This window comes from Coturnix japonica, chromosome 4, assembly GCF_054131305.1.
Source record: "Coturnix japonica strain WE chromosome 4, WE-NBRP24, whole genome shotgun sequence".
NCBI classification, from domain to species: domain Eukaryota; kingdom Metazoa; phylum Chordata; class Aves; order Galliformes; family Phasianidae; genus Coturnix; species Coturnix japonica.
Genome location: NC_140666.1, coordinates 24,192,420 through 24,206,593, shown reverse-complemented (window position 1 = coordinate 24,206,593; position 14,174 = coordinate 24,192,420). Strand labels below are relative to the sequence as shown.

The 14,174-nt window shown below is 42.7% G+C and overlaps 1 protein-coding gene and 1 long non-coding RNA gene across 3 annotated transcripts in view; one reads left to right on the top strand and one right to left on the bottom strand.

The window, feature by feature from the left end:
- LOC146760997 (uncharacterized) overlaps positions 1-4,281 on the bottom strand; it is a 56,814-nt gene extending 52,533 nt beyond the window's left edge. Inside the window, exons 1-2 of the long non-coding RNA XR_014945712.1 lie at positions 2,975-4,281; positions 1,856-2,035 (exon numbers count right to left, since the gene is read on the bottom strand). This is a non-coding gene — a long non-coding RNA (uncharacterized LOC146760997). The remainder of the gene's footprint in view (positions 1-1,855; positions 2,036-2,974) is intronic.
- Positions 4,282-5,358: 1,077 nt separating this feature from the next.
- On the top strand, positions 5,359-13,588 carry ESX1 (ESX homeobox 1). Of its 2 annotated transcripts, XM_032444397.2 has the most exons (5): positions 5,361-5,564; positions 5,640-5,850; positions 5,929-5,974; positions 11,002-11,288; positions 12,188-13,588. In XM_032444397.2, the coding sequence occupies exons 1-5, from the start codon at positions 5,465-5,467 to the stop codon at positions 12,402-12,404; spliced, it is 861 nt and encodes a 286-aa protein (XP_032300288.2). In that variant the 5' UTR covers positions 5,361-5,464; the 3' UTR covers positions 12,405-13,588. The 2 variants fall into 2 exon arrangements, with proteins under 2 accessions (XP_085402491.1, XP_032300288.2); XM_085546365.1 differs by having other exon boundaries at positions 5,359-5,850.
- Positions 13,589-14,174: the final 586 nt, after the last annotated feature.

Sequence of the window (14,174 nt, the reverse complement as noted above, 5' to 3'; positions counted from 1 at the left end):
GGATCTTTAGATTTCTATCTAAATATCCTGTACTCTCTAAGGCTGAGAAATCAAATAAGACACAGAACGAATACATTGCCTAATACTGAATTACAAACCTGCAGAAGACTTGAGGACACACGATGGCAAAAAAATATATCAAGCAGCATAAAAGTACAGAAAAAAAAATGTAGGTAGCACTACACAAATAGCCTTGGGCTGTTATTTCTCCTGAATATGTAAGTAAAAAGAAAATCAAACAAAAAAAGCATGTATATAACAGTATTTCATCCTTCTGCATTCCCTGGCTGTCTGAAAGCCAGAGGACAATGTACCATTTAGGTTAGCTTGACAGAGCTAATTGCTTCGGGCTGTGTTCTGATCTCACCAAACCCTTCACTTTCATTCCATTCGAGCTCATTTCAAAGCTCTCGTTTTAATTTGATCACAACACACTTCCGCAGCAGTATGGGCACTTTTTCCTGAAACTTTTTATTTTTACGTATAACCACGAGAGGGAGCAATGTGCTCACGTTCCATTCCCAGAAGTGCCCAAGTAAGCAGCTCCACATTGTCATTAAGCCCGAACTTGGTCACAGGAAGAGTTTGTAAGGCTTTTACACAGCACACAGGTCATCAGGCAGCTACAAGGAACAGTTCTTTGGTTTGAGAATGTGATGTCTCACATTCATCTAAAAAAGAACCCACGACTAGTGAATATTACATACTGAGTATACACATGGAAGTGAGAAAAATGAGGTGCTCCCAGCAGCACAGACTGCTTGCTTGGGTGTAAAGGTTTCGCTCAGCTCAGTCAGCCACTTGGTCATTTTCTCTTGAAAATTCACTTGGTAACAGCACTCCATTAGCAGGCCAATACATATCAGAGCCAAATTGCTTTGCATCTGCACTATTACCAACCAGAAGCCCAGCTGCCATGGTCAGACAGGCATGGTGTAAGGAGGAATGATACAAAGATGGTGACAAATATTCAAAAGGTTATTTATAAGGAAAAACTCACTAATATGGATGCCTTCACTGGGAAATGCTGAGGCAATCTCCACCAGGGAGCAATCTCCAAGAGATGCTGCCTTAGTGGTGGTCAGCCCTTAAATGAGGTCTAGAGGAGATGGAGTCAAGCTCCACCCCTTCCAGGAGCACAGCTAAATTACTCTCACCTGTGCTCCCACAGCTGACCCGACACTTGCCTCAGTTGATTAATCAGAGGTTCAGGCTGTGATTACCAGTTTCCCATACACATGGGATAGCCCAGAGCCCAGCTGGGCTCAGTCCTCCAATAAGTCCAGTAGAGGGAGTCCCCAAATCACTCAGTGAACAAATGCAAGGCTCTTCATCCTTTTCCTTTTAGCCAGTTTAAAAGGCAAGAATTAGACAGAGATGCAATCCACAAAACAGTGCAAAGGCCTCGTGACAGCTGAATACAGCAAAATCCCTGGCATGTAAGGAATAACTGCAAATAGAGCCATATGCACACAAGTAAATACACTTACTTCTCTAGACTTTTACTTACCAACAGGCTGCTTTGCTTAGTTTTTGACCAAATAATGGATGCACACACAGTGTGGGTTTCTACAGTTATGCCTTCTAGAACATTTTTCTTATGTTATAAAGTCAGTGTCCTTAAAGGGACATTCTAACAGTTCACCCAGCAAGGCAGAGCACAGGCAGTACTTAACAAACCCAGACTACCACAGCACCTTTCCAGTATCATTCCATCCCTTCATGCCTTGCTTCCCCGTGTGAAAAGTCAGCATTAGCAAAAACTGCCTTAGAGAAAAAGGATGAAGCAGTAACACTCCAGCTGTGGAAAAGGGACAGAAATAAAACACTTTGTGTAAGAGCCTTTCCACCTTACCAGACAGCTCACATTCTTCAAGAGGTTGTCTTTCATCCCTGTTCGCAAACACACAAGTGAGTTGAACTAGTCATAGCACTGCCATGCTTGGGAAGAATTGAGTATCCATTCTTTATCTGCATAAAGGAACCCTGGAGGACCAGTCAGTACTAAAGAATGTCATCTGGTAAAAGGCATTTCCTAGAAATAAAATAAAATAAATCAGTTGTTTTTATTTTTTCCTTGGACCTATGGTCCATATCTAAGCTCTACCAGATTTTTATCTTCACTTTTAACCTACAGGGTTTGAGAAATAGTCCATTGTGCCAGCTGCTGGGAGAACACTTACTGCATTATGTTTACGCTGTTCAAGCTCTCTCTCACAGCACTTTATCATGTAACTCCAAAAGGAACATCTTACAACTTGCATGCCAGCCCTTCATGAACAATCACCTTCAAGAACCAAATACACAAAGAGAAGACTGAAGCTCCCTTTATTGTCCTGTCTAAAACAAAAGGCCCTCAAAGGGAGAAGAGAACAGCCCTAAAATTCAGACAGCATGGATGGTGACACAACAGAAGGTTGCTCCAGGCTGGTCGGTCACAAAGCACACGGTGACAACAGTGTTCATCATCCCAACACAATGGCTTCTCTAGAGGGAGCCAGCAGTACCACAATTACCATTTGTTTTCCAACCAATATTTTACTGTGCTCTTGAATATGCAGCACAGAATGGGAAGTAGATTTGCCTTGCACTGCACACACATTCTTTTCCAAGCAGTCAGGTATGCCTCATCAGCAAAAAGCAGTTACATTATTTTCAGAAGTTATTAAGTGAAATGGGAAACCAGCATACTGTGATTCTATTACAGAAGAGTTACTGCACTCAAGTGCTGCTGGTGTAAGAGGTTATCAACTGACTTCAGGCAATCTAGCCAAGCCAAGCAGGGCTCTGTCCTAAGGAGTTCAGAATCCCAGTTCTCCAGTATTTGTGGGATTGCCACATATCTAGATCTAAACCCATAAAAAGAGGAAGTGCCGACCTTCCAATTCACCCAGACCCTCAGAAAGGTGCGTAAAACAAACATAATGAAATATCAATTCAACTAATAAGAATACAGAACAATATGGAGAGGTACCTTGGCATTAAAGACGCTCAGCATCCTTCAGGATCTAGTTCCTAAGGCACCAAGTTGACTCAGAGCTCTTCTCAGAGAAGCTTCTCCTTCATCCAACTTCTGCAATGAAGTATCTAAAGAAGCTGACATCATCTTGAAGCCAGTGAAGATCTATGCTAAGCTGGTAAACTAACTCCTTGGACATTCAAGAAGTTTCTCCTGTTAGCCCTGTCAAGTATTCCATCTCATCATTTTTTTTTTAATGTGATTATGGACAGGCTTTGCTTTAAAAAATCTAAGTATTAATCTTAAATACAAAACTATCTTTTTGTGAGGTTCTATAAAGAATGCTGACACTCATAACGTGTCCTTAAAACAAACCAAGAAACAATTCAAATACAGCAAGAATCAGGACCCTCCCGAAGTTCCAACCCTACTGTCATCTCCAAACATACACATGCGCTGCCTTTCATCTTTCCACCACTTTCAAACAAGGATAATGTCATAATTTATCTCTCACATTTTACTTTGGGAGACAAACAAAAGCAAGAAAGCAGTGGCAGCAAGGTTGATTAAACACGAAATTATGAAAATATCACTCAGATCACTCTTTCTATGGGCATTTTTCATTGGATTTGGGCAGCAAGTATGAGACGTTCTCCAGCTCACAGTAAGGCACAACACAACTATAAGATACTATGTCACAAGTCTAGTCAGCAGTATAAATGGGACTTGCATGAAGAATCCCAAAATATCCAAATAGAAAAGGAAAATTAAATTGTATCTGAGAAATAATGCCTAAAATATATTCATCCTTGAAAGGTTCTAGGAATAGTATGATTCACCTCATTGTAAACAGTGCTACAAAACTAACCTAATGGAATGAAGCACCTTGTAGCGATGTGCAAAAACTCAAAATTGGACAAACTGCCTCATCCAGCCATTAGTGATAAATACTATTTTTACCTCAATTTTAAAAGAGAAAGCACTAGCAAAATACATCTGAAGGAAGAAAAATAGCTTTCTGGTAAAGAGCCTGTTACTAAAGTAGCAAGGAGATGATGGGGCTTTATCTGCTGTTTTGGTTGTTCTTGGATTTGGTTTGTTTGAAACAAAGTAGCAGTAAAACACTGTTGCTTTTGGCTTTGGGAGATCTCACTGGGGTTCCACCATCTGGTCTCCAAGATTCAAGATCTCCTCCCGGGGCAAAGAGATGTGCGCAGGAAGGAGGGTAATGCAGGTGTTGCACACATAACACATTCCTCAGTGAGGTTCTGGCAGATATTCTTGAGAGCAGAAGAAATTCAAAAGCTCAAATTCTGTTTCCTGAAACAGAAAGAAATTCCATTATAGGTATTTGCATACAGCCAGTGCTCTTTCCAACATGAAAGAGGACCTAAGCCTTCTAGCACAGGTAAGGTCTTCAACACATGAATCCAAAAGCTGCTAAAAAAAACACAGTGGCAAACATTGAAAACACGAGCAGTTCTTTAGGTCACTGAAGCATTAGGGAGTGCATTAGGAAAAAAGTACACACAGTACTTCTACCACGTATAGCACACACAGCCTGGTTAACTAGTAGTGGAACAAGTGTATGGTACAGTCACTAAAACCATAGGAAACATAATTGCATGAGAACATGCAGAAATTTGGTATTTCATTTTGTTTAATCTGTATGGAAAAAGAAAACATTTAACACAAGCTCTCCTGTGTTAAACAGTGTTAGAGAGGGGGACAGCAGAGCAAGGTGTGCATTGTAGGCTACAAAGCCAAGCGGAACCGAGAGCTGACTCGGTCACACGTGTGGGTCACAAACTCAGGAAACATCTCCCCATCAACAGCTTTCCAGAGACAGCGAACCCACAATTAATGATGCTCAAGGGTTGGTTTCATGTCTGTGCTTCGTTTCTAATAAGTTTGTCCGGCTTCAACTTCCAGCCACTGTTTTTTAGATTCGATTTTTTTAATCTCTGTTTTGCTACACTCCCTGTAAGCCACCAGGAAACTGCACTGCATTCCCACCCTCCAAAGCATCGACCTCGGGAGCGTGTCACCAATTGCTGTCACTCCAGCAGCGCACGGCAGCAAGAGCACAGCGCTGTTGGGGGAAGCAGCGTCCTCCTGTCGGGGAACTGTTGCGCTAACAACTAACTCGAAACACAAGCTCCCTTGCACGCTTTTGCTCTCTTTCCCAGGACCCGTTGGCACGCGGCGCTTTCCAACTGCTGAATTCAGGGCGCCGAAGTTCAGCAAAAACCACGGAGCATCCGCGCTCCTTCTGCGGAGCGGAGCCCCCTCCCCCGCGGGGACATGGGCACGGACGGCACCGCGCACCCCGCGGGGACCCGAAAAAGGGCCGGCCCGGCTCTCCGCCCGCCCGGGGCCCGGCGCGTCCCACCCCCGGCCTTGACGACAGCGCGCTAATGAAATGCTAATGTCAGGGCGCGGAGCCGGGCGCTGCTCTCGCCGATAAAACCCAGCGCGGGGCCGCCCCGCCGCCTGCCCGCCGCCATGCACAGCGCGGCCCCCGCCGCCCCGCCGGCGCTGCACCTCCTCACCTCCTACTTCATCGACGGCATCTTGGGCCGCGGCTCCGCGGCGGGACGGCACGGTGCGGGGCGGCGGGGCGGGCCACGGGGCGATGGGGTCGGCACACCGCGCTCACAGCCCGCTTCTCTCCCCGCAGGCGAGGAGCGCTCGGCGCGGCCCGACCCCGCGGAGGAACCGGCGGCGTCGGAGCGAGCGGGGCGGCCGCGCGGCGAGGCGGCGGGGAGCGGGGAGGCACCGGCAGCGCTGAAAAGGAAGCAGCGGAGGTACCGCACCACCTTCAGCACCTTCCAGCTGGAGGAGCTGGAGCGCGCCTTCCGCAAGTCGCACTACCCCGACGTGTTCACCAGGTAGCGGAGCGGGCGGGTCGGGCGGAGGGCAGCGGGGCTCCGGGGCGGTGCGGCGAATAACGGTGCGCTGCCCCGCAGGGAGGAGCTGGCCCTGCGCCTGGAGCTGACGGAGGCCCGTGTGCAGGTGGGTGGATGCCACGGGGGCGAGGGGCGAGGGGTTGGGGGAGCGCCGCGTTGTGCTCTCGGCTCCCGGGGGATGGAGACGCGGACGCGCTCCCACGTCGGGGAGGCTGACGGCGTCCTGCGAGAGTCCCACCGCTGTGCGCCAAGCGTTCACGGCCGGGGTCTAAAGCAGGTACTGTCTCCAGAGCTTTAGGGTTACGAGAGCGGTGTAAAAGTGAGGGCTCCGTGGGGCGGCCGAAGTTACTTAGCGAGGTGTTGAGAGTATCGCGCACCATTCTCCCATTCCAGTTTAACTCGATAAAAATGTGTCCCGCTGCTGAATTATCCTTTACAACAAGTACGGAGTTACTGTGGCATTCAGGTAGCAAACCGGGGGTGGTGCAGCCGAGCTGGGACGTGGTAGGAGCAGCACCCATAGAACTCAAGATACACAGAGACCAACCATCACAGCCCACAAACACCCCAGCGCAATTCCCCAACTCAAAGCAGTCACATTTAGTCCTGTTTTGAGAAGTCCCTCATTCAGGCTCATCTCTAGCGTGAGGTAGAAGTCCCTTTTGTACAAAAGTGAGGTGCTCTGGTGCTGCTTTTTCTTTTTGAAGACGTTTTAAATGTTGTGAAGACTTGCAAAGTATTTTCATGCTCAAAAAGGAAACTGCACTGCACCTGGCTTGTGCTGTGTATAGATAATGAGTGAGCTCCTCTTCCAGCACAGCCCTGGGCATGGCCTTATTCCTGAAGCACTGAGAACTGGGTGACATCCCTCCTTACTGCTGCTTAGCTTTGGTGCCACCAATACTTATAAATCTTGTCACTTCTTAAATCACTGGATCTGCAGTGGTTCATGTTAGCTGACATCTGTAAGGCTCTATTTCTCTTTCTCTTTTTTTTTTAGTTTTTTATTTTAACATGTACCTTAGAAGTATTAACAGTACTTCACAGATCACTCATCTGAGAATATCTGGATATACTGTTCATATCTGTGATGTGGACTTGGAGGAAATGATGTGTGTTTCCCTCTCCTACCACCCATCACTAAAAGTTCCACTCAGTGAAATACCCCAATATCTGACACTGACACATGGCATCCGCAGGTGGAAAGGACACATGTGGAAAAGCTTACCCTTCTCACTGTCACGTTTGCTTCATACGGTGCCCACTCTCTAGTCCATTTGACTGGTGAAGGAATGGTGCAGCTGTAGATGGTAAAGAGGAGCTCATCTCCTAATGACGCCGCTAGAAGACATAGAAATGTTTAGGTTTGAAGGAGTCAGAATGGCACTGACAAGGAACATACTGCAGTTGATGTTTGAAAGAATGTCAGAGAGTTGTTCCCTGTACCTGCGTACTCCTTGTCTGATTCAGATCCTAACAAGTCTACTGGGCACAAGCACCCAGACAGCACAGTTTGCTTAAGGAGAACTTACATGGCACAGTACTTGTGCTTTGTGCAGATGTTCATGTCCTGTGATAGACAGAAGACAACTAAGCCTGGAGGTAAGAGGATGAATAGATAGCAATGTACTGTAAGTTAAAAGCTACATGAAAAGCAACAACATTAATTTATTCCAGTGTAACTTCAGGAAACTAATCTTATTAAATGCAGCCAGACCACTTCTTCTCCTCAGTGTTCTCAAATTGGGGTCTACTTCTCTGGGGATGCTCCTTGTTAGCTAGCTGAAATGGGCGGAAGCCACTGTGTTGTCCTTCACTCTTGCATCATTCAGTCTTTTATGAAAATGAACAAATAAGGAAGAAAAATACCTACTAATATATTCTCATTTCAGCATCAATTCAAAGAGATCAAACCCCCCCCCCCCGCTCCCATTATTTGCTTCTACAGAGGAAGGGAAGAGCTAGGAGCAAGAATCTTTGCGTTCCTTCTTACCTTGGAAAAGGAATGGTGTGAACGTCTGCAAAACGTTTCTTTACTCTCAACACCTGTGTTGGGAAGCTCCTCAGTACCACTTACATCGGTTCTTGCCATTCAGCTCATAATTCATATTGCTGCTATGGGAAGAAAATAGGAAAAAGTGAAAGGAATGTTTTGTTTTCTTAATGTGTAGACTGAACCATTACTTGAGTGTTTTAGTTCTGTAAACTAGATCAGTGTTCAAACATGAGCTTATGAATGTCACTGATCTAAGTATCCTTGTTGTACAGGATTAGGATCCTGTATTTGGGTACAGCAGAAACACAATACGCTCAGTCACCTCCGTAGGTCTTTCTAATCACTGCAAGGTATTACATCAATTAAATATGATACATTTTTAAAGAAAATACAACAAGAAAGCCATCAAATTTTTTTATGCTTATCTTTCCTTTATAACTCTCTTGTCACATATGTGCAATGTTAGTAAGTGCAAAAAGGATCTGGATTTGTGTACAATTTGAACATGTTCAAAACTCATCATTCCTTGAGAACTACTCAAATACATAAGTGATGTATTTTTTACCCCCAAGGTATTTTTTCACTGCTATTGAATTCATACCATAAAGATCTCAAGACCAGTATAGCAGTTCCTCTTACATTTAGCTTGGCACTTCAAATATTTATGAAAATAGAGGAAAGGCAAGTTAAGCCTTTTAAAGGAAGCAAAGGAGAACTGCTTAACAAAAGCTTCAAGATGAGTAATCTGAATGATAATGACTATAATATGCACATTGTGTATGAGGTGTGTCTGTGCCCCTTTTATCACTTGAGTTGATAAGTAGGTACCAGCAAGAAGCTGAAAGCCAGCATTTTTCCAGAGGGTAATTATTAGATATCTATGCTGATATTTCCTTCCACTTCACTAAATAAAAAATCTGAGATGACTATATAAGTTTAGTTGTAAACTCCAAACCATCTGTAATACTAAGTTTGAGTCACCACATGGATTTGCTTTAGGACAGAAGCAGCAGAAAAGCCCACCTTTCATCTCCTTCATGAAGAGACTGAAGAACAATGCTAAGATTTAGTAAGGAAAGGAATGCCTTTGCAGCACATTATTTCCTTTTTAGGAAAGGATTTATTTGCATATATACAGCATAGGAGAGTTCACTGCCTTTGTAATCTGATTATTCTGACAGAAAATACTAACACCTTTGAATTCGTGATCTGTAAAATCTCAGCTAAGCTCCACTTAAAACATTTTGGAAATACAAGTATAAGATTACGACACTTTTAAGCAGTAATCTGTTAGAAGTACTTAAACTCATTTTTGGCACCACTCGCTGCCAATTGCCTGTACATTTACACACATAACCTGAGTGATACAAATTGCTCTTCCGGGAGGACAGAAGTTCCCCACAATGGAGGCAACAAAATATGTGCAATGAAAGGACCATAGTAGTAATTCTTCATTGGACTTTCGAGAACCCCACAGCAAGTGTAGATGTCATTGACGTGCATAGGAACATCAGCATCAGGACAGCAAAGCCACAGCATCCTGCAGCGCCCTGCTTTGTGGGGGCCTTCCTTCCAAGTGCATGAAGGCCACTGAGTCACTGCAAATGCTTATTTACCATTTCTGATTATTAAAGTGGAGCTGGGAAGCTCCAAAAGCCAGTTTTTAGATGCTATGGAATAAAAACCTAGAACTCTTTCAATACATTTTGACTGAAATATAATTGCAGATAAAATATTCAACTGTTCAAGAGCACACATCCACAAAAAAATCAGAGATTTTCATAATAGATTGTCAGTATAGAATGACTGTGTTAGAAGCAAATACCAAAGGAACAACTATTTTAGCATCTGCTAATCTCTGCAGTGTACGATTTTTAGGGTTTTTTTAGTGACACTGATAGATTCTTATTCTGAAGATAACTACATTGCACGGTAAATGACATTCATCTTTAAAGTCCACCTTTATCTTACATCAGAAATAAATTTCAGAGAGCCCTAATTCCATATAGGATGTAAGGCAATCTTTCCAGGAACTCTCATGCCTGCTATTACCATTTTCTACTGAATAAATTATCCCGATTAGAACATTTAACTATATTTACAGATCACTTCTACAGGCAGTTCACTGGATTTCAAAAGTACTTATACAGAAGTGTGATGAATGAGATTTATGAGCTAATGACTTTCTTCCAAGTCCACATCCAGTTCAGAATCCAGCTTGAATGGCCCTCAAAGCAAGAGGGGACACAAAGACCCAAGCAGCTGAGCACATTCGGATTTTGAGTGTGCAACTTCAGCAGCATAGTCTGATGATCATTTATTTATTTATTTTTAATGCTCCTTACTCTGTTCTTTCCTACCATCCTGGGTCAGCACAGTGAATGCTTAAGAATAACAGTGAGAAAAATCAGTTTTCCGATCTATAGATTGGATTGACTATATTCTTTAAAAGATGCTCACTAGGCTAAAACAATGACTAATTGGGCTGAAAGAAGTTAAATACTCAACAGCTCAAACCACTACTAGTTAAAACTCCATTAGGAACAACCTGATTCCCTGTTCTAATACAACTGTCTAGATTTTCTAGTTCATATAGGCTTCCACTCTTATTTGGTTAATTGCTGCAATAATTATATGCGGTTTACATTCACAGTAGATAACAGAAGCTTCTTGCTTTACTTCTTAATCTCCTGTATAAAAACGGAAGTCCTGGTCATCAAGATAAAAGCACACACCACATATTTGGCCTACCTGGTTGTACAGTCACAATTAAGGTGTTTTTTGAGGTCTCTCTGCAAAATAGCCACTTTTTGAAAGGCTCTGTTGAAATTTATTTTTCAGTAACTATCTTAGGAAGGATAATCATTTTAATAACTGATCTCATGTTCACAGGTGATAGGTTTATATATTACCATATGGAACTACTCAGAGCTAGAGAAATTGAATTTACAGTATTTATAACCAATTTATTTATTAATAAACCCACTAACATATTTATGAATGTATCTTTAATAATAAGAGATGAGCTTTAGTTTAACAGCAAAGATTTTGCCATCTCTATCGCTGCATGCAGTTGTAGCTGGTAAGATAAACTCCAGAATAAGTTCAGCTAATACCTTTATAATTTCTTATTCAAGGTCTGGTTCCAAAATAGAAGGGCAAAGTGGAGGAAACGTGAAAAAACTGAAATTCTGGGGACTGTTCCAGGAATCTCCTTAACGCACCCACTTGGACTGTTTTTGGATGTTCCACTCAGCCATTCCCCCATCCTCGATCACACATGGAGGTCGATGCCTTTCTCAACACTGGCTGTGCCATCCATGTCTCCTGCTTTTACTTCTTCAACTTTAGGGCCATTTGGCCTCAGTAGCCTTACCTGGACTTCTCTCTTCAGAAATCCCATCTTAAATCCACACTTTGGAAGGTATTGACTATTTTTTCCCCCTAAATCTCAAAATATTTATGAATGTATTACTTTGATACTCGCGTGTTCTCAAATGACTGTGCTCTCAGAGAAATAAGTTCGCTTAAATAGGACTAGTGTTCCAGTGTGGGATCACTTGATTTGAGGAAAAACAAGATTTAGTTTTTAAGTCATGCTTGTGAAAACTTAACTCATAATTGCTGTTTGAATAACAGCTGTGAGATGTTTCCTTGCACACTGACCCAGGTTATGCACCATAAAGATGTGACTGCAGACAAACATGGCTTCCAGATGTGTCGGCATGCAAGTTTTAGTCCTTTATTCGCAGAATGTCAGAAGGAAATCCTTAAGATAAGAAAAAGCATGTTTGTTATGTGTATATATACATACAAACAAACATAAAAGGCAGTGCTGTCCTCCTGCTGAAGTTACAGCCTGTACCATAGATCCACATCAACAGGCAGAGCTTTCTGCCACACAGACAAATGCTGCTTTTCACATTAAATAACTTCTCTGGACAAACTGGCTGCAAAAACAGCTGCATACATTGGTCTTTCTGTGAGATAACTTGTTGTTTTCACAGAGCAGGCTGATCTCCAGCATCTGAGGTTTGTTCAGAAAGGATTTAACATCAGGTCAATATTCAGGGTATCTGCATGCCATGTCTGATCAGCTGTCTTGTTTGTTGATATAAAAGCAAGAGGCTTTGCTGCAAAATAAAGCTAAAATATATTCTGCAAAACAAAGTGCACATTTGGAAAAAACTGGAAATTTTGGCAAATTATTTCCCAGTACTATTTCATCTTTTTTTTTTTTTTTTTTTTTGCCTGCAGTTCATTACATACTTGTTCTGCAAAACACTTCTTAGTTTGGATAATATTGACTTCTTTCAAATACAGGTTTCTCAATGCTTTAAATCCTCTCATGACAACAGCTTCAGTACTCATGAAAGCCCCCGGACCTCCATCAGACCCCGCTCTTACTGCCTTCACTGATCCAGCAGCAGTTGAAAGGAAAACATCGAGCATTGCAGCGCTGAGGCTCAAAGCGAAGGAACATTCAGCACAAATCCCTCAATTAAACTTCATCTCAAACACTAACAAAGAACTTTGTTAGGAGCTCTCCCACGGGCTACAGCCACAGAAGGGAATGCTTGCTCCAACAAGCAGCGCCTGTTAGAGACGTTTAAAAAGGGATAACACACGCACCCAGCTGCAGTCCCTCCACCTGTAGTGGACAAAATGGAATGGGCAACAAGGAAATAACCTTGCTAAAAATTGTTTTCCTTCATCACAGTGTGAAATCGTGCAGCAAGTTGACTTTTGTCACCATTTCTACCTACAATTTCTGACAGTACAGAAAAAAGAAGAAAAAAAATACAACAGGAACTGTCTGATCTTTATAACTCAGGCTGACATGAAACTGAAGCTGTGAAATCCCCGAAGTCACTGGATGCTGGTTCAAGGATTCAGAATTCTTTGTAGGAGTAACTTCAGTCTTAGAAGTGATTCTTAACTCATTTCTCAGGAGGAACCCTTACATACAGTATGTAAGAACCAGTATATATGTTCTTAACTTTGAAACCATGCTTCATGTTGAAGTACAGATGCCAGTGAAATCTTGCATGTTAGGCTTAGCAGGAAGGAGCTGTCAAGTATTTTCAATATAGGCTTTTGATTCAGAACCAGGTTTGTATAAAACATATCTTGTTTTAAACATAAAAAGAAGATGTTTATGTTCAGTGGCAGTGGCTAATAATTAAAAAATCTTTTGTGTATGAAAGCTGTGTCCTGTGAAAATAGGCTGTTAATGTGCAGTAAATGGCGTGTATTTCTCTGTGTGCATTTTTAAGTATCAGTAAATAGCTAATAGCTGTATTTATGAGGTTACTGAATACTTTTAGCATGACTAGTGGCAAATATTAACAGACCACTAAGTTAACAGGTGACTTTTAAATTCCCATGTCTGATGCCTTGAGTAGATTGAGAATTCAAGTGAGAACTAAATATGAAATGTTAAATTCTTCCTTGAACTGATTCTAGCACTGGTATAAACAGAAGTCCTACCGACCAGATGTCTGTAGCTCAGCAAAATCCTGCACTCGTTTCCTGGCCTCAGACAAGTCATTTCGGAGTTTTCTGCTGAACTTCCCCATCTGTGAAATGAGACTGAGAACAGCAATCCTATCTCTTGTTCTGGTGCGTGTAAAGCGAAGATAAGCATCTTCCTCATTTTGCAGCTTGCTTGCCTACCTCACAGGGCTGTTGTGAGGACTGATTAAACCATCATGACAGTGCAAATGGTAGTTATGTAAGTGCTAATTGTTGCTTAGCAATCACATCAGAAAGGCCAACAGCTGAGGACACCTGTAAGTTGCCTCGCCTGCATCTGCAGCAGCAGTCCTAGCAAGCTCCACTTCTGAGGGTTGATGGAACAACATGGAACACTTCCATTGACACTGTCTGGTTCCTAAAACCCTTCACAAGTGCTAAATTCAGAGGAAATATTTTGTACTCTTCAGAACTTTTTTCTCACTGCAACTTTGGGACTACTCAGTTGTCAAAGATGCTTTCAAGGCTGCAGTTTGAGTGCAGAGTTCGCAATACCTGACTGCTGCTGCTGCTCTATGCTTGTCTGAGTTTGTCCTTCTCTATCACAAACCTAAGCACAGTTGGCTGCATCAGGCAGATCCATTTTTCATTTCCTCTGAACTACTAATTGCTTTGATTACCTTTGAGCTGTAAGCAACTACAAGTATTTCTGGATTCATAAATCTCATCGTGGTTCTCTCTGGGAGAAGGCAGTGGTATTTTACTGTTAGGAAAAGCAAGCTTTCTACCCAGAGTATAATTCTGTTGCTTAGCCTGCTGAGCAGGACTAGGCTTG